This window comes from Engystomops pustulosus, chromosome 11, assembly GCF_040894005.1.
Source record: "Engystomops pustulosus chromosome 11, aEngPut4.maternal, whole genome shotgun sequence".
NCBI lineage: Eukaryota > Metazoa > Chordata > Amphibia > Anura > Leptodactylidae > Engystomops > Engystomops pustulosus.
This window is the reverse complement of record NC_092421.1, coordinates 63,069,186-63,093,769: the sequence shown is the minus strand read 5'-3', so window position 1 is coordinate 63,093,769 and position 24,584 is coordinate 63,069,186. Positions and strand designations below refer to the sequence as shown.

Here is a 24,584-nt window from a genome sequence, read left to right as displayed (position 1 = left end):
TTGTAAGCCCCATGGTGACAGGGACTAATTTGGCAAACATTGCGTAATCTGTGTGCGCTATATAAATAAAGGAGTTACAATGTTTGTTCCCATGAAAGCACAAAATTTAGAAAATCCAATTATCACTGGGACCAAAAAGTGTTGAGAGTTAAAAATATGACTGTTGAGAGTAACATACAAATCCAACTTAAGTACAAACCTAAAAAACCTATCTTGTATGTAACCCAGGGACTGCCTGTACATAGAAAACTGTTATCTATTTACATAACTTTTTAGTTTATATTTTATTTAAATGTATTGAATAGGGTTATCCCATGAGATAGGTGATAGGGGATTGCCTTTGATCAATCATTTCCTTCTTACTCCATGACCTCACTGAGTAGGAGCTTCAGTTAGCATCCATGGGGTCTGTAAGCATAGATGTATAGAGGTAAAAACAACTGCAAACTTAGTGAATTAGTAATATTGGGGGTTATTATTGCTTTTCCTGGGCTTTTTGGCATAAAAAAAAGTCTCAAAAACGTTGCATTGAGCTTTCTTGGGACTTTTTACTGCTAAAAAGTCTCACAGGGCTATTTCCACCTTAATCTGGCATAAAAACTACTGGTAGCACAACAGCGTGCAAAATCAGATTCATGACTTGGGACTTTTGCAAAAAGTCTCCTAAAAAGTTGCATAGTCACTCCAGTCCCCTGCTTGTTTATGTAAATTATAGAAGAGATCCCGGCACTCGCCAGATACGTGCAAACATATTTTTATTGTAAGATCAACTTACAGCATGTTGTGCAGGGACACAAAACGGCTTGTTTATGTGCTGGGACTTTTTATGCATTTTGAGACTTTTTTGGGACTCTTTAAAAAAAAAATCCCAGACAGAAAGTAGACCATGAGAACATTTATTAAAGAGATTAATGAATTGGATGAGCGCCGAAGCTCCAAAAATCGACTTAGAATTTTCCCTCGGAGCCGGCTAATGATAAATAAACCCCAATGTTATTATTATATAATTCCATTACTTAACCATTTCCTTTAGTTATTAATGAATAATTTGTGTGTAAGATGCAAAAGCAAACCATTAGTATGAAGAAAGTGAATTATTATCAAGGGTTTGGGGTACAATCAGTGTCTTAGTTGGCCATCATAGTACCAGAAGTTCCTCCTGTGGGGCCAGACTTTCACCCACTAGTGGTCCCTAAAGTTCTAACTAAAAGTTTCCTAGGATATTTTTGCTAAGACTAATGGAGGTTGGTCCCCTAGAATAAGTTATCTGATAGATTCTATTGCTTCTCATTGTTCATTTTCATTTTCTACCAGGAAATATTTGTTGACTACACCGGCAGTTATGCCCTACCCCTCCAACCAGACTGTATGTGTCTATGTCATGCTGCCTGATTCTAATACTAAGATTGTCACTTCCTTGACGGCCAAGTCAGGAACCTCTTCTTTCAACACTGAAATCGGCGATGGAGACGGGCAGTTGTATTGTAACACCTTTGAGGTAATGTATTATGTTAGGGGGATGGATTTTGTTTTGTATTCTGGTGGGACAATGCAGGACTGCTGCATTACAGGTAGTGACAGGTTCCTAAAGAGCCCTGGTAACTATCTGACCCCTTGCTTTTAGCTAAAAATAGTTTACCTCAGATCCCCAAAAAAATCATAGTTATATTTTGCCTGTTATCTATGCATCTTTGAAGCGAGTCAAGGGGGCGTGGCCTAATGTCATGTGACCATGGTGACATTATCAAAGTTCCTTAAGCTATTTAACATTAGCAAACTGTACCTCATGGACATATCTGATTACATAAAACAATCACAGCAGCCTGCATGGACTTCTACTCCTCTCCATGCAGGCTGCTGTGATTTCATGTGGTACAATATGCTGTGATTTCATGAGAAATATGCTTGGTGTACAGTTTTTCTAATGCTACAAAAGCTGTAGGACCTGCAACAATGTCACCCTGGTCACATGACATTACAGCTGTATGCAGATATAGGATGGGGAGGAGCTGCTGGATTCAGCCCGAGGTAGCCACGCCCACCTTGACTCACTGTAGCCATGCTTAGATATCAGGTAAAACTATAAAGTTGAATCTCAGTTAGTTAATAGGGCTTTATGGGAACCTGTCACTACCTGTATTTGTGAAAAATGTGGTGATAGGTTCCCTATAAGGAACAACCTAACAAACTAAAATTTTCTTGGTCTAAAAATGTTTAATCCATTGGTAGATATGTTTAAATCTTTATGAAAATGCATTCATTTCCGTTTTAACCATCAAAGATTATCAGTTTCCTTAAGTTTTCATGTTCAAAATTGAAGCCAATTTTTCTTCTCAGATTCCACCACCCATGAACGGTGAAGAGGAGGTAGCCACTGTTACAGTCGACATAACAAGTGATGTCCAAAAGCAGTCAATGAGTAAGGATGTCATAATCAGACCCATAAGAACTGAGATATTTGTCCAAACAGACAGAGCTATTTACCAACCGGGAGACAAAGGTAAGATTGCTTCCTTAAAAAATGTAAAATCTTAAGAATCAATGCGCCCCTGCTCAAGCTTTGTTTTTTCTAATCTCTAGCGTTCCTTTAAGTCTCTATAACACTTTTACAACTTTTTCTCGCATACAGTATTTATAAGAGCAGTGGATTTTAATGAACACCTCATTGCCAATAATGAAAAGGTAAGCGAAACTGGAATTCAGTAATTAAATAGCAGAATCTAGACTTCTGTAGTCTGTAACTATGGAGACATAAGGGTTTGCATACAAGCTGCATACACTAAACAGTATGAGATTTTTATATAAGACTATTTTGATACATGGAGGTGACCCAGGGCCGGCGACAGGTCTGGGCATACCCGGGCAAGTGTCAGTCTTATTAGCATATGGATTAAACTGGGAATATGTTGGAAAGCGCATAATGAAGTGGAACATTAAATGTTTGTTAAGAAACAACATTGATTTTTTCTACAGCAGATTATTCTGCTTGGTAGAGGAGGTATAGTTTTTTTTTTCATTACTGACAGTAATCCACATTCACAGTATAGTGATAAATGTCTGATCACAGGGGCATCTCTCTGATGCCTGAGGCGAGCTATAGAACAGCGCCACCTCTGCCCCATCTAGAAGTAGCTATCAAGTTTTTTTTTTTAGTAAGCAGTGTCTCACACACATGCTGGCATCCATTTTTAGGTGTCAGGTCCTGCTTTATAGCAGGAGATTGTGCCCCTGACGCTGCCCCCATCTTGCAGTAGGGGGGGCTTACTGCTAGCGCCCTCCATGATCAGCAGAGTGGGTGACCTCAAGTCCCGCTTAGCTGCTCAGTGCTGCCATACATCTGTAAACCATATCAAAAGTGACATAGCAATCAATGGAGCGTTCTAATGGTTCAGAGCAGGGGCGTAACTTGAGTGGGTGCAGAGGATGCGGCCGCAACTGGTCCCAAGAGGCTTAGGGGGCCCATAAGATTTCACTTTCCCATATGAGGCTACTAGTACTATAAAGTATAGATTATAGTCAGGGGCCTGGCACAGACTTTGCACTGGGGCCCGTCAACTTCAAGTTACGCCACTGGTTCAGAGGATAAGATGTCACAGGAAATGGGACACTAAGGGAATACAGGGGCGGGGGGAGGGGTCTTTCATTGGTGATCATCGGAGATCCTTCAAGTCAGTAAAACATTTATTATTATGAAAAAAACCCTGTTGAAAATACTGTTTTTATTTGTGGACTCCCCTTGGAGCCTTGGGGTATGAATTACAGTTTTTCGAGGCTTTTGCTAACTTATAATATTGGGTTGAATTCTTTTCTAATAAGAAATTGATTTCTATAACAAACTGGATTTCCATCTGTAAAACAAAAGCCAATAAATTCCTTGTAAACTGTAATAAATTTCTTGTAAACTGTAATAAATTTCTTGTTAAAATTGTGACTTTTTTTTTTACAGTTTACAGAAGTTACCATCCAGGTAGGTTATTATATAGTAATACAGATAATCTAGAATCCAAATTTTCTACATTTCTCAGAAACAAACAATTATCTCCAGAAATTCTACATAAAACAGAGAGATTTCATTGCATTTATTACACAATATCAAGTCTTTCGATTTTCTTTAAGTTTACTACCTTTAAAGTGTAGTGTGAGCAGACACTTCATGATTCCTAAGTGCTATAAGATGCCGTGTGCTGACAATGTGCTTACATCATCAGAGTACAGGTTAATATACACTTACATTTAGCTTCTTTACATCTCAGCTCTGCTATCACATCCATTACATACATACATACATACATCAACTCTACTATATATCTCCCTCACTCTACCCTGGATACAAATCTTATCTGTCTGTAACTTGTAGCTTTACTCTCCTCACGTGTCGGCAGGAAATCAGTGTGTGCGTCTGAGTGAGCTCGTCCTGGAATTCAAAGGTGGAGGCTAAAGGCAGAGAGCAGCTCAGTGCAGCATCAGATAGGAGAACAATATGTCTACCTGACCCTAAAGTCAGAAGTTACAGGGTCGTGTCTAAGGGCAACTGAAATTGTGTACTCCAGGACTGATAGAGACGGGTTGGAATTATATCTGTGAAATGCTGTATTTTTGTTAATAACAGTGAATTAGAGAATGTGTTATTTTGTTATCCTGAGGACATTGAAGAATGTTGTCTTCATTGGAATAAACCTTTTGTAATATTTGTGTAACAATGTAGTAATGATAGAAGAAGGAGGTTCCTGATACATAATTTTCTGCCTGTTTTTAGGACGACCAGGGCAATATTCTAAAACAGTGGCAGAACCCTGAACCCAAAAGTGGCATATTAGATTTGTCCTTCAATATCTCCCCTAACATCCGTGTGGGTGATCTTAAAATCACAGTTACTAAAAACAATCTTGTCGCCGATACGACCATCGCTGTGGACAAGTTTGGTGAGTGCAACGTCACTTGAGTTTGCTTTTCAATTTCAATTTAACTTTTTAAAGACAATCTACCATTTGTTTTGTGCATTGTGAACCAAACATACCTTGAGAATGCTGATGCAGAAACATATCTTGTTTAATCCCTGAACTAAGTGGTTTAAATCACAAAACTATTATAAAAAGCTGGGTGCCCTGGCTGCTGTACATAAACAAATTACTTCCAGATACACAGCCGCTGCCTGAACTGTCCAGACATGACTAAGCAACCTGTGTTGGATGACTCATACACAGCAGCTGGGGGATGGTGCAGCGATTGATTATTTCTGCCTGTCAAGAAAAACACAGTGATGACATATTTTCAGCTTATGTTGGGCAGGACAAGGCTGAAGCACTGCATAATTAGGGTGAGGAGAGCGTGGCAGCCACAGGAGCCTCATTATCATATTGTTTTTTCAGCAAAACCACTCAGTTCAGGGATTAAACAAGATACGTTTCTGCATCAGTGCAGCTACCGCATTCTCAAGGTATGTTTGGTTCACAATGCATAAAATGATGGATTTCCTTTAACATACTTGGCATAAATCATGAGAATGCAGCGATATAAGAAGCTTTGTAATATATTTTATCAGAGCATAGTGATTCTTTCTCTGCCTATTAGGCTTTTATCCTAAAGTCTTCACTCATTCTTCAAGATCTGTTGAATCTGTCTTGATCTTCTAATGTTAACAAATTTTGGTGCATATTCTAGAGATAAAACATAAATATTTTTTTTGTTTAGTTTTACCAAAGTTTGAAGTCGAAATAGAGGCACCGGCTGAAACAACCATTCACCAGACCACCTTTCCTATCAGCATCTGCTGCAAGTAAGTACAGTCCATGAATGTTAACAGCATAGTCTCCTGACTTTAAAGGACTACTACCACCAGGATGATGGATTGTAAACCAAGCACACTGACATACTGGTGTGTGTGCCCTCTGGCAGGTTCAGCTCTTGTTTTATCTTTATAGGACCTGGTTTTACAGAAAAAAAGGTTAAAAAAGTTGTAAGTGAACCTGAGGGGCTCCAGGCTCCATTGATATCAAAATATTTTTTTAAAAAAGGGCATAAGATGCTACAAGAAGAGCAGAACCTGACATAGGGCGCACACACCAGTATGTCAATGTGCTTGGTTTACAACCTTTCATCCTGGTGGTAGATGACCCATTAAAAGGTCCCGGTGCATGGAGAGGCTCCACCGGCTGAACCCTCTCCATAGCCGGCATATTGCAGCAAAGACTTACCGGTAACACCCGCGATTGGTAACACCCGCGATATGGAAAATCTCCATATGCTGCCATACTGTAGTATGTCAGTATATGAAAGGATTGATCAGACAACCTAGGGTTAATGTAGCCTAGGGACTCTGAAAAATAGTAAAAATAAGAATTAAAAAAGTTAAAAAAAATTATAACCCTAAAAATTCAAATCACCCCCTTTTCCCTAGAACTGATATAAATATAAATAAATCCGAAAAAAACTTATACACATTAGGTATCACCACGTCCAAAAATGCCGATCTATCAAAATATAATAACATTTTTTCACTGTGTTTAACCCAGTAACGGAAAATAGCGCCCAAAGTAGAAAATGGCACTTTTTTGCCATTTTAAAAAATATAAAAAATTCTATAAAAAGTGATTGAAAGGTCCTAAAAATGGCAGCATTGAAAACATCATCAAAAGTCGCAAAAATCAAAAGACCCAAAGCTCCGTACACACAAGTATGAAAAAGTTATTAGCGCCAGAAGATGGCAAAATCCCCCTAAAACATTTTCTACAGGAGGTTTTAATTTTTGTAAATGTATAAAAACATTATAAAAACTTTACAAATGTGGTATCCCCGTGATTGCACCAACCCAAAGAATAAAGTAGACCTGTCACTTGAGGCGCACAGTGAAAGCCGTAAAATCCACAAGAAAATGTTGCAAAAGCATTTTTTCACCATTTTCACTACATTTGGAATGTTTTTCCTGCTTCCCAGTACACGGCATGAAAGAATAAATACCATCACTATGAAGTGCAATTTGTTACGCAGAAAACAAGCCGTCACATTGCTCTTTAAGTGGAAAAAATAAAAAAGTTATAGATTTTGGAAGGTGGGGAGTGAAAAATGGAAGTGAAAAAACTAAAAAGGGCCAGGTCGTTAAGGGGTTAAGGATTGGATGTTTTCTTCAAAACATTAGTAAAACAATTCGATAGTATAACATGTATATCATGGAAAACTCTTGTTCTCTTTGTAGATATACATATGGGAAGCCTGTGAGAGGTCAACTCATTGGAAAAATATGTCGCTATGCCATATTCAGCTCAGATCACATCTGTAAGGCAATTGATGGAAAGGTAAGGGTTAAGTTATTGAAATGTTCATGGAGAGATACCATATTTTCCAAAAAAACAAAAATACATTTTCAAACCCCCTAGGATACCCTAGGTTGTCTGATGGATCCTACTCATCCTGATCATACTGCCATACTACGGTATGTGGGGATCAGGGGCGTCGCTAGGTCAAAAGATCTGGGGCTCGTGCCCCGGATCTTTTGGCCTGTGCCCCAGGGCTGTGTGAGGCACATTACTTACTGGGGGGCTGTGTGAGGCACATTACTTACTGGGGAGCTGTGTGTGAGGCACATTACTTACTGGGGGGCTGTGTGGGCACATTACTTACTGGGGGGCTGTGTGAGGCACATTACTTAGTGGGGGGGCTGTGTGGGGCACATTACTTACTGGGGGGCTGTGTGAGGCACATTACTTAGTGGGGGGGCTGTGTGGGGCACATTACTTACTGGGGGGCTGTGTGAGGCACATTACTTAGTGGGGGGCTGTGTGAGGCACATTACTTACTGGGGGGCTGTGTGAGGCACATTACTTACTGGGGGACTGTGTGGGGGACATTACTGGGGGGCTGTGTGGGGACATTACTGGGGGGCTGTGTGGGCACATTACTGGGGGGCTGTGTGAGGCACATTACTTACTGGGGGACTGTGTGAGGCACATTACTTACTGGGGGGCTGTGTGAGGCACATTACTTACTGGGGGGCTGTGTGAGGCACATTACTTAGTGGGGGGCTGTGTGAGGCACATTACTTAGTGGGGGGCTGTGTGAGGCACATTACTTACTGGGGGGCTGTGTGAGGCACATTACTTACTGGGGGACTGTGTGGGGGACATTACTGGGGGGCTGTGTGGGGACATTACTGGGGGGCTGTGTGGGCACATTACTGGGGGACTGTGTGAGGCACATTACTTACTGGGGGACTGTGTGAGGCACATTACTTACTGGGGGGCTGTGTGAGGCACATTACTTACTGGGGGGCTGTATGAGGACATTACTTACTGGGGGGCTGTGTGGGCACATTACTGGGGGGCTGTGTGGGCACATTACTGGGGGACTGTGTGAGGCACATTACTTACTGGGGGGCTGTGTGGGCACATTACTTACTGTTGGGGCGTGATGGGTAACACGCACCTGGTTTTGTTTAAATGCAAGACAAAGTGTGAGCGCAGCCTTTCAGTATTTGGGGGGATTGTTGGGGGCAGCAGCAGGATAAAACACTGCCAGGGAACAAAGATGTAGGGACAATGGGGAACATAAGATGTGGTGATGCCTAATGGAGAAGATGGAGGAGACGTCACCTACAGGCACTGGAGGGAAAAAGTAGGGATTTCTCTGGTGTTTCTGTAGCTGTATACACTGTCAGTAAAGTTGTTATGTGAGGGGGTTATGTACAGGAGGGGGCATTACTAAAAGAGTGCTACATATGTATTGGGGCCCGTGCCCCGGATCTTTTACAACCCTAGCAACGCCCCTGGTGGGGATTATACTGATTATTTATTACAGATTAAAAATGAGAAAAAAACACACGGGGCATATTTATCAGGGCCTCTGTGACACGTCAGTGGCGTAGAAGCATTGAAATAATCGCAAATGCTAGCTTATTGCCAGCACTTGCAATTATTTAGCCCTCTCCGCCACCTTTACGCCAGTGGGGCGTGAAGGAGCGTAAAGGGGGGATAAATACCCCCCACAGTCTCAGGTCTTATAAAGACCTAAGGCTGTCGTGGTGACAGATCGTCAATCCCTGATGATGTCATGGGGAGTGATGATCTAAGTCAAGGAAGTGGCACCCACGCTCCGTCGGCAGCTTTGCTTGCTGAGATGAGAGGGTTAACACCCAGGATCGGACGGGGAAGAGGGTTTGCAGTAGGGGGCACTTTATGGAATCTTGCTTCAATAAGGCGCCCCACTTCTTTTTGAAAAGAAGTTTGGGTCTTTAAAAGTCGTCTTATAGGTCGGAAAATAGGTAGATATGAATGATATAGATGGATGATAAATAGATAAATAATAGATATGTAATAGATAGATATGAGATAGATATTAGATAGATAGATATGAGATAGATAGATAGATAGATAGATAGATAGATAGATAGATAGATAGATATGAGATAGATAGATATGAGATAGATAGATAGATAGATAGATAGATAGATAGATAGATAGATAGATAGATAGATAGGAGATAGATAGATAGATAGATAGATAGATAGATATGAGATAGATAGATAGATAGATAGATAGATAGATAGAAGATAGATAGATAGATAGATAGATAGGAGATAGATAGATAGATAGATAGGAGATAGATAGATAGATAGATAGATAGATAGATAGATAGATAGATAGGAGATAGATAGATAGATAGATATGAGATAGATAGATAGATAGATAGATAGATAGGAGATAGATAGATATGAGATAGATAGACAGATAGATAGATAGATAGATAGATAGATAGATAGATAGATAGATAGGAGATAGATAGATATGAGATAGATAGATAGATAGATATGAGATAGATAGATAGATAGCTAGATAGATATGAGATAGATAGATATGAGATAGATAGATAGATAGATAGATATGAGATTGATAGATATTAGATAGATATTAGATAGATATGAGATAGATAGATAGATAGATAGATATGAGATAGATATGAGATAGATAGATATAGATAGGAGATAGATAGATAGATAGATATGAGATAGATAGATAGATAGATAGATAGATAGGAGATAGATAGATATGAGATAGATAGATAGATAGATAGATAGATAGATAGATATGAGATAGATAGATATGAGATAGATAGATAGATAGATAGATATGAGATAGATGGATAGCTAGATAGATATGAGATAGATAGATATGAGATAGATAGATAGATAGATAGATAGATAGATAGATAGATATGAGATTGATAGATATTAGATAGATATTAGATAGATATGAGATAGATAGATAGATAGATAGATATTAGATAGATAGATAGATAGATAGATAGATAGATAGATATGAGATAGATATGAGATAGATAGATATAGATAGATAGATAGATAGATAGATAGATAGATAGATAGATAGATATGAGATTGATAGATATTAGATAGATATTAGATAGATATGAGATAGATAGATATTAGATAGATAGATAGATAGATAGATAGATATTAGATAGATAGATAGATAGATATTAGATAGATAGATAGATAGATATGAGATAGATATGAGATAGATAGATAGATAGATAGATAGATAGATAGATAGATAATAGATATGTGCAGGGGCGTAACTGGGAGAGGCAGGGCCCCATAGCAGACTTCTAAATGCCATATACAGATATACAGCATATACACACACCTAAAGCATATACACATCACCGATACACACACATATAAAGCATATATACATCACATATATGTTATATACATATTACCCAGTACAATGTGCAGCATGATATGTATATAATGGTGCACATCCTTGATTCTTTAGTGTCAGGTCAGATGACGGGGCCCCTGACACTTTGGCCCCCATAGAGGCTGCTATGGCTGCTACCACTGAAGTTACGCCCCCCGGATATGTAATAGATGGATAGATATGACATTGATATGAGATACAGATGCAAGGATAATTAGGAGGATTCAAAAACAAACTTTTACTATACTTTTCTGCTGTTGTCTGTAGACCGATGTGTATGGATGCTACACCACCGATGTTGACACTGACTACTTCAAATATAAGCATGACACCTACGATAACAATGTTCATGTGGAGGTGTCGCTCATAGAAGATGGAACAGGTACTGACATCTATGGTCTCACACATAGATCCAGTCACCGTGACTGTGGTAGTCTACTTATATTTGTTATCCATGGCCCTCCACGCTGCAGCTTCAAAGGCTGTTACACTGTTACAGGAGTACTTCTTTCCACTGTGTTAGATTACAGCAGGCAGACGGGAGTGCTAAGGGTTCAGGGTGGAAGCGGGAGATACACAGTGTAACAGCCTATGAATCCAGAGCAGATAAGATAAGAGATAAGCTCTTCTAAAAGCCCCCCTCCCCCCCCAGACCACTTCTGGTACACTATTACCACAGTCATGACGCCTGGATCTATGAGTAAGTGTGCCTGGTTTATCATGCTTGCATTTAATGGTAGATTTCCTTTAGGCCCATTTTCCAAATAATGAAATGATGAAAATGTTTTGTTGCAGGGGTTGAAAGAAAAGCTAGAAAAAACATTTTCATCACAGATGTTCTTGCCACAGTGGAGTTTAAAGTGTCCAGAGGCGTCTACAAGCCAGGAGTGGATTATCGAGGTTCGGTAGGTGATACATATTTCATAGGAGTTATGCCCTATCGCTTATATAGCCGGTCCACCACACACATATGCTCTGAGAGAAGCATTGCTTCGGGAAAAGAATATAGTGTATCTTGGGCAAAATGTGTGAAAAAACTCCCAGAGCTGGTTGACTAGTCTTGCCAGCTGGGTTCTGATTGGTGAACTTCCAATGCTCTCTGGATTGCAGCCAGAGAAATGTACGGTATATATAAAGGAAAAAACTGTTTCAGCACCAAAGAAGTAAAAAATAAAAATTTCCTTTATTCATTACATTTTAAAATAACAAGCAAAGGGCACTGCCACCCCAAGTGGCAGAGTATGAGAAAGCAGCCTAATGGCCCCCTAAGCCTCTTGGGCCCGGTTGTGACTGTACCCTCAGCACCCCCTCAAGTTATAACTCTGGGTTAGAGCAGGGGCCCACCGGAGGATCCTATGGTACTCCGGTGGGCCAGTCCGACACTGTAGTGTCCTACCATGAAACCTATAACTCAATGTTAGGGAAATATACATATGCCCCAACTTTGTTTTTTTTACAAAACTTTGTCAGATGAGACACAATTTCTTACAATTTCAACATTATTAAGGGAAAAAAAATCATGATATGAAAGGATTGTTAAGTTCTATATCAAGGTAAAATAAGAGATATTTGTGACTTCTTCCTATAGATGACTCTAACAGGGTCAGATGGACTTCCATTGGCAGATGAGGATATTGAGCTGTATGTGGATGAGGAAAGAAGGGAAGAAGTCTACACGACGGATAATGTTGGAATGGCAAGATTTACATTGGAATCCACCATCTTTACTAACGAAGTCATGAATCTTCGGGTAATCGAAACATGAGAATTTTTTTGATTCTTCTAGAGTTCACTAGGTTTCCCTTTGGTGGTCTATTTCATGTGCTGATGTTTCCCATGTCACACACTGGTCTATGTTCCTCTATTGATGATGGGTTAACATGTCATGTGACCAATGCCCTCAATTATTGGCCACTGCCTTCAGTGGTACTGATGGAACAGAGACCAGTATGGAACAGGGGGCAAAGAGGTCTCCTCATCTGGAATATCATTGGCAGAAACTTAGGACATGCCATAACTCTCTGATGGAGAGGAAACCCTGAACATTTACCCTATATCCACTTAGTATGACAAAGATGCACCAGACTGAGAGCCCTTGAAATATAAAATAGTATTAAAACCTTGCATTGTTCTTCCTACGGTTGTTGATAAAAATTACTTTTGTTAACTTTTATAGGCACGATTCTTACCCAGACAACCAGAGGCCGACCCTACAGATCCTTCTGAAGTCCAACCGGTGTATAACGATGGCTATGCATCATTGATCCCCTCATACGCAAATACGATAAGCCAAGTGAAAATCAGAAATGATCCTTTTCTCCTGCCCTGTAATGAGAAAGTTAACCTCTGGGCAGACTACGTCCTGGATCCTTCAGAGTTCTCAAAAGAAACTATAGAATTTCACTACATGGTAAGTGATAATGAGGCATCTTAGTTGGACGCTACAGTAGGGAGAATCTAATGGATTTCAGGTAGTCACCAAAAGGGAGAGCTTTTTTTTTTAATTGAATTCAATGGAAGTTATATTCATTCCTATCTACTAAGCTGATCATTCTGCTATGTGGAACATTGAGAAAGAAAGCTCTGTTTTAACATTAGGCTCTTAATGTCATGTGACCAGAGTGATGTCATCTAAGGTCCTGTTACATTTGTAACGTCTACCCCATGTATGTATCTGATCACATGAAACCACAGCAAACCTCCATAGAGGCATGGGGAGGAGTAGAAGTCCATGGAGGGTTAAAAGACCTTAGATGACATCACCTTGGTCACATGACATTAAGTGCTAAATGATGAAGAGAGGCATGGGACATGGGGAGGAGTAGATGGGAGTGGCCGGCTGAGTAGAACACTCCCCCTCTGATACCAGGTCATATAACATAAAGTTTATTTATGGGGATGTAAGGGAAACAATTTGAAGCTAATAGAAAAGTGTCAGTTAGGTTTCCATAGAGCCCTGTTAACTATCACTAGCTGTATTAGCAAAAATGTGGTGGCAGGTTTCCTTCAAGTGGGCAGGTCACCAATTTTGTACATGAATATTTGTGTCTTTCTTACAGGTCATCACATTTGGAAGAATTGTCTTCAGTTCAAGTATAAGACACACAACATCTACAATCGGAGGTATTATCAGGACTCTGTCCAGCACTGCAATGAGCTATTCTGTTCCTTTTGGGTTGTTGTCTTGTCGTTATAAAATCTTACAACAATTTCTCATTATAGAAAAATCATGTAGCTCTGTGCAGGGTTATATAGGATGATGTTAAACCAAACAGTTCAATTATAAAACGAGGGGAAGAAATAAAATTGGAAAAGTAAATGATGTGTCTTCCAATGTTTGGTGGATATTTCCAATGAACAGGGACAATAATAAGAGGGGTAGAATTATATATGTCCATGTATCTGCAGTATATGCTGGTAGGATCCAGGATCTAATGGTTCACCTTTAAATAATGGGACCTTCTGTAATGTTTTTGATTTCATTTAGGACCAAAGAGCTTCTTTCCCTTTCCGATTATGATTAATTCTGACATGTCACCAGCGGCTACCATCATCATTTATGCCGGCCTTGAAAATGGAGAACTGATTGCTGACAGTGTTAAGATCCCAGTCACCAGCTGCTTTCCCAATAAAGTAAGTGATATGGCCTTGTTCATCTGCCATTTACAGGGGCATAACTACTGGGGTAGCAGCCATAGCAGCAGCAATGGGGCCCGCAGTGTCAGGGGGCCCCAGCATTCGACCTCACACTAAAGAATGGAGGATGTGCACCATTGTATGCATATTATGCTGCACCATTATATTCATATTATGCTGAACATTGTACATCATAATATGTATACATATTTGTGATATATATGTGCTGTATATCTGCTGTGATGTGTTTGCTATATGGGAAGGGGAGCCCCATGCACCAGCCTGCTATGGGGCCCTGTCTTTCCAAGTTATGCAACTGGCCATATATCAAAATTATATTCATCATTCCTATAAAGTTTCGTACCACTTCTGAATCATATTCCCTACCCAAAGGATAGGCATAAGTGTTTGATTGTTGAAGTTTGAGATTTTGGGACATCCCACCTCAATCACAAGAAGGAGAGCCCACTATACTCCCTGATGGCTCCAAATGTATATAAGCTGGTCTGGTAGTCCTATAGCAGTCAGTGGTGTACAGGTCAGAAGTACCATCATCATGGAGTTGGTTTGGGTCGATGTGAAACATGACACAACCCTGTTTAGTGGTGTTCCCAATTTCATGACATAGTCCATGTAGTGGGGCTTCTTCGCTACCAATCGCTTATCACTCTTGTGAGTTGATATTTTTGATTCCGTGTAGGTATCCCTTAAGTTTTCGGATGAGGATAGTCTTCCTGGATCTATGGTGAATCTCCACATCAGCGCTTATCCCAACTCCTTGTGCAGTGTCCGATCTGTGGATAAGAGTGTTGAGCTCCTGAAAGCAGAAGAGAAGCGTTCAGAGGATGTCGTAAGTAGCTATTATGCCATTTTTGTTGTTTTTTTGCTTTTTGGGTTTTCCGCTTTGAGCCTTTCTTGTTTACATCTAAACAGTACGGTGGCTCAGTGGTGAGCACTACGACCTTGCAGCGCTGGGGTCCTGGATTCAAGTTCAGGTCAACATCTGCAAAATTTTGTATGTTCTCTCCATTTTTGCGTGGGTTTCCTCTGGGTTCTCCAGTTTCTTCCTACACTCCAAAAACATACTGGTAGGTTGTTTAGATTGTGAGCCCCATGGGGACAGGGACTGATATGGCAAACGCTGTGGAATATGATGGCGCTAATATTACATAATATACACATGTGATTAGAATTTGACCTCATATTTATGTTTCTGGAATAGGTAAATGAATACCTGAACCAATGGGATACAGTTGGTTACCCCATACAAATTGAGGAATTGCAGCAGTGTCCAAGTGGTTCTTCTCCTGTTTTTGTAGACTCTTCTGATCGACCTGATATCTTCACTGGTTTTGAGGTAATACTTAGTACTGTAGATCATATTGTAGTTATGATCGGTATACTGTATATTGTCTATCTGCCACGGCTGACTAACAATTAATTGAGTAGGGATCAATGGCCATGGACCACTTTCTGCAATGATGCTGCATTCAATGGGATCTCATGGCCATGAAGTGTTAACAACACTGTAGCCTTCAGCCATTGGACAAAGCAGCCAAGTCATGTGACAACAAAATGGCTGCAACATCACCTTAGCCAAGTGTCTGTGCTAAAAGAATGCAAGTAATTAGCCAATCGAGTTTAATACATCTCAATTTAGGACTTGTTCACACAAAAGTGTTTGGTCCCTGAAGCATGGCGCGTGAGGTGGTTGCATTTCATGGACTGAACACTTCTACTAGGTCGTAGTCCAAGCGTCATAGCCGCGAGACCTCATTGCATCGTCAATAACTATGATTTTTGGATTCCCATGTTTGGTCCACCAAATGTGGTCAACTTATGGTTTTTTGTGCATTCATGGCACAGGGACTCCCTAAATTCATGGAAAGTGGAAAGTACAAATATATATGGATTATTTACACATAGAATAAAAGTTATATACTCTGTTGTATAATTAGTATCTTTCTATGTTTAACAGGATTGTGGGATGAAAACCGTTACTAACTTTGTTATCCGAAAGCCACCAAATTGCTATGTGGCAAAAGCCACGGATGCTTTGGGTGGGGAAGGTAAGATTACTTTGTTTAATGTATTTAATAAGATAAAGCTCTACTTGGGCTGACCATGGGGTTATTCTAGGGCAGTGATGGCTAACCTATGGCACTGGTGCCAGAGGTGGCACTCAGAACCCTTTCTGTGGGCACTCAGGCCATCACCAGAGATGACTCCAGGTATCTTCCTGCAGTCCCAGACAGCCCAGGACTTGCTGTGCACAGAGCTATTTTAAAGTGACAGCTCTACCTGGGAATATTTTCTGCTTTATTGGTGTCCTCAGGTGCTGGTATGAATGAAAGCTGTGACAGAGAAGGGAGTATAAATCATAAATCAAATTTCTGTATTTGCACTTTGCGATAAATAAGCGGGTCTTTGTCGTAGTTTGGGCACTCGGCATCTAAAAGGTTTGCCATCACTGTTCTAGGGTAAGTAGCAGCAGAATTGTGTGAAATTTACATAACAGTTGGGATTTATACAAAGTTTCCACTACTGGTTCCTAATGTCCAGCAGGTTAATTATTCATGCGGATTCAGGGAGCAGAATCCAACCTTTTCAATTCAACGGCTGAACTTTCCCCCCTGCTACTGCGAATTACTGCTAACTGACCTCCTTTTTTGTCAAGATCGGGAGGCTCTCGAAAAGTAGTCCCCATCCTAACTTGGCCTAGGAAAACGAATTCTTTACAGTCTGACACTAAGGGCAGCTCTGGTTCACCTCCGGTATACCCCCCCCCCCCCCCCGCCATGGTTAAGTCATGATGGGTACTTTTTGAGAGCCTCACGGTTTTTGTATACATTTTGGCGTAAATGTGATGAAGCACCAGGCCAGGCTGGAAAGGTCTCCAGATCGGCCAGTCACAGTTCCCACCAGTAACTTTGTTACTACGAATCTCCAGAAAAATTTGGATTTGTTCAGAATCAAATTTTTCATGAAATTCAGATTTATTTCCGTGTCATCCATTCTCTGATCAATAATGGTAGTTTTTACTTTTATATTAAAAGGATTGGGTAACATTTGTTGACGATATGAAAATAAGGCTCAAAAGGATCATTATTAAAGGAAATCTGTTTAGTGGTGGATTAACCCTTAACACAGTTAGGTTGCTACCAGATGCTTGATTTTAACTATATCTTTAAAGGAAACCTACCATTTGACTTGATGCATTATGAAGCAAACATACCTTGACCATGCTGTAGCTACACTGATGCAGGATCATATCTTATTTAATTCCTGATTTGAGTGGTTTTGGTGATAAAACAATTATACAATTCAGGACCTTGGAAAAGCTGGGTTGCATGCTGCTTGCCGTTCATAAACACATTACACTGAGCTTCCCGAACTGTCCAGACAGGATTAACCAACCTGAGCTGGATGACTCATATACAGCAGCTGGGGTGCAGCGATTGATTACTACTGCCTGTCAGGCACAACCCAGTGATTACATCATTCTCTGAAGCAGTGCAAGTGGAGAAGCCCCGAGCCAGGCAAAGGAGCGACAGAGCCTCATTATCCTGAATTTCATAACTGTTGTTTTCAGAAAAACCACTCAGATTAGGGATTAAACAAGATATGTATCTGCAACGGTGTAGCTACAGCTTTCTCAATGTATGTTTGGTTCATAATGTATAAAATCAAATGGTATATTTCCTTTCATGGGAGCTGTGCTCCTATATTTTACTTAGAGAACAATCGTTAAATTAAGCCTAAGGGCTCTGGGAGATTACCAGAGCCCCTCCGAGCTCCAGTGCTCTTGTTCTTTCTTTTGGCTCCTACTTTGCCGCACCTCGCACTGTCTACCAGCAATAATGCGGTAGCAGTGAGGTTTTTCACTGTGCTGCTGGATCATCACCAGACAATTCTACGCCAGGCGCTGTCCAGCACCGGCCCCTAACCACCCCTCCACAACCAATTGGTGTAAATAAATAAATCTGTCTCATAGTCATAATCATCGTTTAGGGTTAATCTACCGCAAAAGTTGTAGGGTTGCTTTAACACCACGGACCACTTAATAAAATACTGAGAGTGCGTTCACACATGGCGTGTTGTGGCGTCAGAACTCACGCGTTTTGAAATGTTACCAATGCGTTTGGCTGCTGTGAAAGCGTTTTCCTTCATTGCTGTAAGTGTAAGCAGCTGTGCACACATTTTCACCATAAAAGTCATATGATTCTACCCACATGTTCAATGATTTCTGCTTTTATTTCTGTACAGATCATTTATTTTTGGTTCAGAATTCTGCAGCTCATTTTGTAGCAGAACCAGAGCCAGCATTACCACCACAAGAAGAAGTGCGCAAAAAATTCCCCAGTACCTGGTTTATGAACCTGATGCCAATAGGGTAAATAATATTATAAATAAATAAAAATGTACGGTACATAGTAATAAATAAAACATAATAAATATGCATATACTGTATATATAAATTAGAGCTATTCTTTGGGGGTTTCATCATAAGAGAAGGTGATTGAAAGGGGTCCGACATCCGGCAGTCCTGCAGATCAGCTGTTTGAAGAGGACACAGCTCACTTATTAATGCCCTGGGTCTCTGCACAGTAAACTAAGCACAGCGTCACATATTATATAGTGGCTGTGCTAGGTATTGCAGCTTTGTCCAATTCTATTGAATTATACTAATCTGAACGAGTCTAGAACCAACAATAAATGTGTGGATATTTTACAGAACCGCTCTTCCAAATAAGAGTGGGAAAGTTTTTACTAAACTACATAACTTGTAATCCTAGCAAAATTGAATCCACTGTATCCCTACTGCCGCTGGATGACATACACCACTGATGGGAAATATTTTAAAGGAAATCTACCATTTGCCTTTGAGCATTAAACCAAACATACCTTGAGAATGTTGTAGCTACACTGATGCAGAAACATATCTTGTTTTAAACCCTGAACTGAGTGGTTTTAGTGAAAAAACAATTATACCTTTATAATAATGAGGCTCTGTCGCTCCTTTTGCTGACTCGGCACTTCTCCTCTTACGCTAATTATGCACTGCTGCAGAGAACGTTGTATTCACTGTGTTGTTCCTGACAGGCAGAAGTAATCAATCGCTGCGAAATCCCCCAGCTGCTGTGTAGTAGTCATCCAGCTCAGTTTGATTAGTCCTGTCTGGACAGTTCAGGAAGCTCTGTGTAATATGTTTATGTAAGGCAGGCAGCCTGCACCCAGCTTTCCCAAGGTCCTGAATTATATAATGGTTTTTTGAGCAAAACCACTTGGATCAGAGAGTAAACAAGATATGTTTCTGTATCAATGTAGATATAGCATTCTCCAGGTATGTTTGGTTCACAATGCATAAAAGCTAATTTGATGTGAACATTCCCAGGTCGGGTATAAGTATTTGTGCTTATTCCATACATTTTCTCTGTACAGACCCAGTGGGGAATTGGACTATCCAATCGAAACTGCAGACACCATCACCCAATGGAAAACAGACGCCTTCTGCACATCGGCCATTGGTCTTGGGTTTTCACCCCAAACTTTTCTCCAAGTTTTCAAACCCTTCTTTCTTGAGATGATCATCCCATACTCTGTTAAACAAGGGGAGACTGTAGTGCTGAAGGCAATTGTCCTTAACTTTATGAGGCGCTGCATCAAGGTGGGAATATAATATACATATATATTACATGTTGTTGGTCTATGTGTATCCAAACCTGATCTCATCTCTGATTCTTGTGTTTTTAGGTCCAGGCCACCTTGTATGAGTCCAGTGACTTTCTAGTAGAACCATGTGTAGATTGCACCTATACCGCCTGCCTCTGCAGGGAACCAACCTACACCTTTACCTGGAATATCAAACCCTTAACCATGGGTAAGAGCCCAAAGCCACACATGACTTCATGAAGATGAAATTATGTGATCATCTGAGTCCAGATTGTCAGAGTCGACTCTTGGAAACTCCTTCTGATCTCTTAAGCGACCATTGTACTCATTTCAAGGAAGTTTTATGGCCACTTCAATGTTTGCACAATAAACAATACACAATATAGTGGCAGTGCACGGTAGTGCAGTTTTGCTATACAGGCGGTCCCCTACTTAAGAACACTCGACTTACATACGACCCCTACTTACAAACGGACCTCTGGATATTGGTAATTTTTGTACTTTAGTCCTAGGCTACAATAAACAGCTATAACAGTTATCACAGGTCTCTGTAATGAAGCTTTAGTGTTAATCCTGGTTCTTATGACAACCCAACATTTTTAAAATCCAATTGTCACAGACACCAAAAAAGTTCTGGCTGGGACTACAATGATAAAATATACAGTTCCGACTTACATACAAATTCAACTTAAAAACAAACCTACAGACCCTATCTTGTATGTAACCCGGGGACTGCCTGTATTCAACGAAAATACCTTGCATCACTGTAGCTATGTAGATGGTAGGTGTCAACAACATTCACTGGGGTCTCCCAATGAAATTTACAAATCTATTTATGGTCTGACCTGATAATAGACCATAAATATTCTACACCTGAAAATTCCTTTAACGTCACAATATATTTTTTGGGAACTGGCGCTCAGGGTAAATAATACAAATCTTGCTTATTATGGAGACATAATTATTGAGCTCTGAGCTCTATAAGGTTTTTTTTATAGGTGTATTCAGTGAGCTCCCCCTAGTGGTGGATTCTTGCTACTAAACTTACTTACACTATGAATACACAGATAATTTAGAGCTTTGACTAGGAAAATGTAGAGCTATTATGCACATATCATGCACAAGAAGTTTAGGGTAAGAGGTTTATTAAAAATTTTGACCACATGACATATTCACCCTATAACTATTAATGATGAAGACAACAATAGGCTTTGCTGAAAAAATGTATAATTATACATGTGCCATTTGTTACAATATTGTATTGAGATCTGCCATGTTCTCTCTCTAGGAGCTATCAATATCATCATTGGAACGAAGGCGCTGAGCACCAGTGAGTTGTGTGATGGGCAGACGCCTATAGTACCTACTAAAGGCCAGTCAGATATAGTACAGAGGAGACTTATAGTTGAGGTAAGTTCTAGAATATGCAAATATGTTTTCCTGGGTGGGAAAGGGAAAACTATACCTTCAGTGTTACCTACAAATCAAGATCTGACTTCCAAGAAGCCTGGTGACTAGTGATGAATGTACCCAGGGGATACAGGGATTCACATCCAGTGGGTTTGGCCAAACCTTGACCAAAAGTCTGGATTCATGTACTCCTACCCAGACCTGAATACCCATGAGGCTGCCTGGCATCGTTTAGAGTGTCAAGACTCTCAGAAATTTTGCCAGCGTATGTGCGACCGGGAACTACTTGCCACTTGGGGCTTTGACAGCGGCATGTAAGGGATAACACCCAGCATTCAGCTGAACGCCAAACTCAAACACAGAGTTCTTGCTGAAGTCTGTGGTCATGTCCATAGCTGGATCCCGCAATTGCACTTTGGGTACTGACTCTGGATCATAGCCAAACCAGTCAGCCTTTAAAAGTAATAGACATCTAAGTGTGGACAGTGCTGTTTGAATGTCATTACATGTCATCAGTACAATATAGGGAACTGGTTTGGCAAAGTGAGATATATAGATTCATTCTACTTATGGAGATGCCTGTGAAACTCCATACACCTATAGAGGTGGCCTGCACAGGAAATCTTCATATGGAGGTGAAATTCTTGCATCATCTAAGACCATGGCCTCTCAACTAGACAAACCAATTTCCTACACTGTACTGACTAGATGCAATGACATTAAAACATTGCTGTCTAGAGTAAGTCGGAACTGTATATTTTATAATTGAAACCCCAGTCAAATAGTTTTTGGTCTCTGTGACAACTGGATTTAAAAAATGTTGGATTGTCATAAGAACCGGGATGAACCAAAAATCTTTATTGCAGACACATTTGGTAAATGTTATAGCTGTTTATTATAGCATAAGGCTAAAGTACAGTAAATTACCAACATCCAGAGGTCCGTTTGTAACTAGGGGTTGTCTGTAAGTCGGGTGTTCTTAAGTAGGGGACCGCCTGTACATAGAATGGAAATAGACAGATTATAGGAGATAGATAACTAGACAGATAGATGATAGATATATAGACAGAAGATAGATAATCAGCATCTTCACCCAGGCATTCAGCCAAGAGGTATTAAAGGAGAAATACATCCTCTGCCCACAAAAGTCCACATGCAGGGGGCCCTTGTCAAATGCCTAGTTTGCCACCCCATAACGCTGGCTCTGTAGGCAACTCTATAGTTAGACGAACTACCATTCAAGTTCTTATGTTGTGCCATTACCAAGTTATCCACAGGTTTTAGATTACAAATGAGAACCAGTGCGACTTTTCTTTACCATGGGCTGTCTTGAAACTCAACTTTATTCTCTACTGTGGGCTGGGGCTACAAGCGCTTTCATATACTTTATTTTATGTATTCTAGTACATTAAAGGCTTGTAGTAAAGGCATATAGTAATTATTTCTATATATAGTTGTTTCTTACTTGTTGTTACAGTAGATTTTTTTTTTCCCCACAGCCCAATGGAGTACCAGTGGAAAAAACAAGCAATTTTCTCATTTGCGCATTTCGTAAGTGATTTAGGATATCATATTATCTCATATATTCTATTTTTGTTACACTATGATGGGGATTCTTAAATGCTCGGAAACAAAAGTTACCAGGAAAAGTTGACTGGGTTAGATTTATTTAAAGTGTCTTATGGTTAGACAGACAGTCTCATACTGCAGAAAATTTATCAAAATGTCTCACACTCTAGTATTGTCTGCAATACTATAAAACCGTCTAGTTATATTTTGCACCTCCTATTTGTTGACTTGGTTCACACCAGAAAAATGTGCCAAATTTTGCCTCACATTTTACACAACCTAGACCAAGGGTGGCACGGTGGTTCAGTGGGTAGCACTTCTGCCTTGCAGCGCTGGGGACCTAGGTTCAAGTCCCAGGGTCAACATCTGCAAAGAGTTTGTATGTTCTCTCCGTGTTTGCGTGGGTTTCCTCCCACACTCCAATACATACTGGTAGGCTGATTAGATTGTGAGCCCCATTGGGGACAGGGACCGATTTGGCAAGCTCTGTGTAGCCCTGCATAATCTATGTGTGCTGTATAAATACAGAAATTATTATTATACCCTCTTTTACAAAACACAAAAGTGGTTAAAACTTGACCAGAATCTTTGTTAAATGTGAAATTAGGCAATTTTGACAGCTTTTTTTTTTTTGCAAAGAGAGGAAAGATGTGTGTCACATAGAGGCTACTAAAATGTGAATAACTTTATTGACATAAAAAAATATCACATCAATACAAAAAGTGTACTAGACACAGACCGGTTAAAAACTGGCATAGAGTATAGCTAAAATCTCCTCCAAGTCAGACCTGGTCTACACAGGTGGAAATGACTTTTGGGTCTACTAAAAGGGCGGAGCCTCTTAGTAGATCTAGCACGCTGTGCGCCATTGGGCAGGGGAATATTAAGACTGGCGTACAAAAGTCCAGTCTTAAGGGAAAACCTACCATGACAAATCTACTATGAGTAGATGTGATGGTAGAATTTCTCCTGTCTGCCTCTGTCTTAATCTGTAATTTAATAATCCTGGAACCTAACCTAAGGTAACTTGTTAAAAACTTTATGTGTAATATGTAAATTAACTGCAGAGGCTACTGGGGCGTGTACTAGCCTGGCCGGGCACTGGGAGCTAAGGTTACACCACGCCCCAATAGCCTCTGCAGTTAAATGACAAATTGCTACAAAAAGTTTTTAACAAATTGGGTTCCAGGATTATCAAATTACAAATTATGTCAGAGACAGGAGGTAGAATCTACTATCAGATCTACCTCTAATGGTAGATTCCTCATGGTAGGTTTCCTAATACATCCTCCCGATTAGCCACTGATTCTCCTAATGTTGCTGAAATGTTTTTCTTTCCAGAGTCGCAGACAATATCATTGGACCTTCCAGAAAATGTTGTGCTTGGATCACAGTCTGCAGAGGTCACTGTCACAGGTAAGGAGACCATCTTTTGCAGGTTGGTGTGATATTTCTAGCTGACATTGATATATTTTTCCACAAATACAGAGTCGGATGACGAACAAGTAAAAGACAAAGCAACCAATTCCCAAGTAGTGTTTGTTTCTTTATCAAAGTGCCAAGATAATTTTTTTCTGACCTAAAATA

General features: G+C 40.2%; 1 protein-coding gene across 1 annotated transcript in view; it reads left to right on the top strand.

The window, feature by feature from the left end:
* The window catches only part of LOC140106768 (alpha-2-macroglobulin-like protein 1), a 38,624-nt gene that overhangs the window by 1,360 nt on the left and 12,680 nt on the right, over positions 1-24,584 (top strand). The window contains exons 2-23 of the mRNA XM_072131385.1: positions 1,315-1,498; positions 2,338-2,500; positions 2,630-2,682; positions 3,947-3,967; positions 4,757-4,922; positions 5,692-5,776; positions 7,193-7,292; positions 10,977-11,091; positions 11,505-11,614; positions 12,298-12,459; positions 12,886-13,119; positions 13,769-13,832; positions 14,197-14,342; positions 15,046-15,195; positions 15,568-15,702; positions 16,324-16,414; positions 18,612-18,738; positions 19,788-20,013; positions 20,100-20,226; positions 21,307-21,428; positions 22,928-22,979; positions 24,339-24,413. Coding sequence (XP_071987486.1) covers positions 1,315-1,498; positions 2,338-2,500; positions 2,630-2,682; positions 3,947-3,967; positions 4,757-4,922; positions 5,692-5,776; positions 7,193-7,292; positions 10,977-11,091; positions 11,505-11,614; positions 12,298-12,459; positions 12,886-13,119; positions 13,769-13,832; positions 14,197-14,342; positions 15,046-15,195; positions 15,568-15,702; positions 16,324-16,414; positions 18,612-18,738; positions 19,788-20,013; positions 20,100-20,226; positions 21,307-21,428; positions 22,928-22,979; positions 24,339-24,413 — 2,708 coding nt within the window. The remainder of the gene's footprint in view (positions 1-1,314; positions 1,499-2,337; positions 2,501-2,629; positions 2,683-3,946; positions 3,968-4,756; positions 4,923-5,691; positions 5,777-7,192; positions 7,293-10,976; positions 11,092-11,504; positions 11,615-12,297; positions 12,460-12,885; positions 13,120-13,768; positions 13,833-14,196; positions 14,343-15,045; positions 15,196-15,567; positions 15,703-16,323; positions 16,415-18,611; positions 18,739-19,787; positions 20,014-20,099; positions 20,227-21,306; positions 21,429-22,927; positions 22,980-24,338; positions 24,414-24,584) is intronic.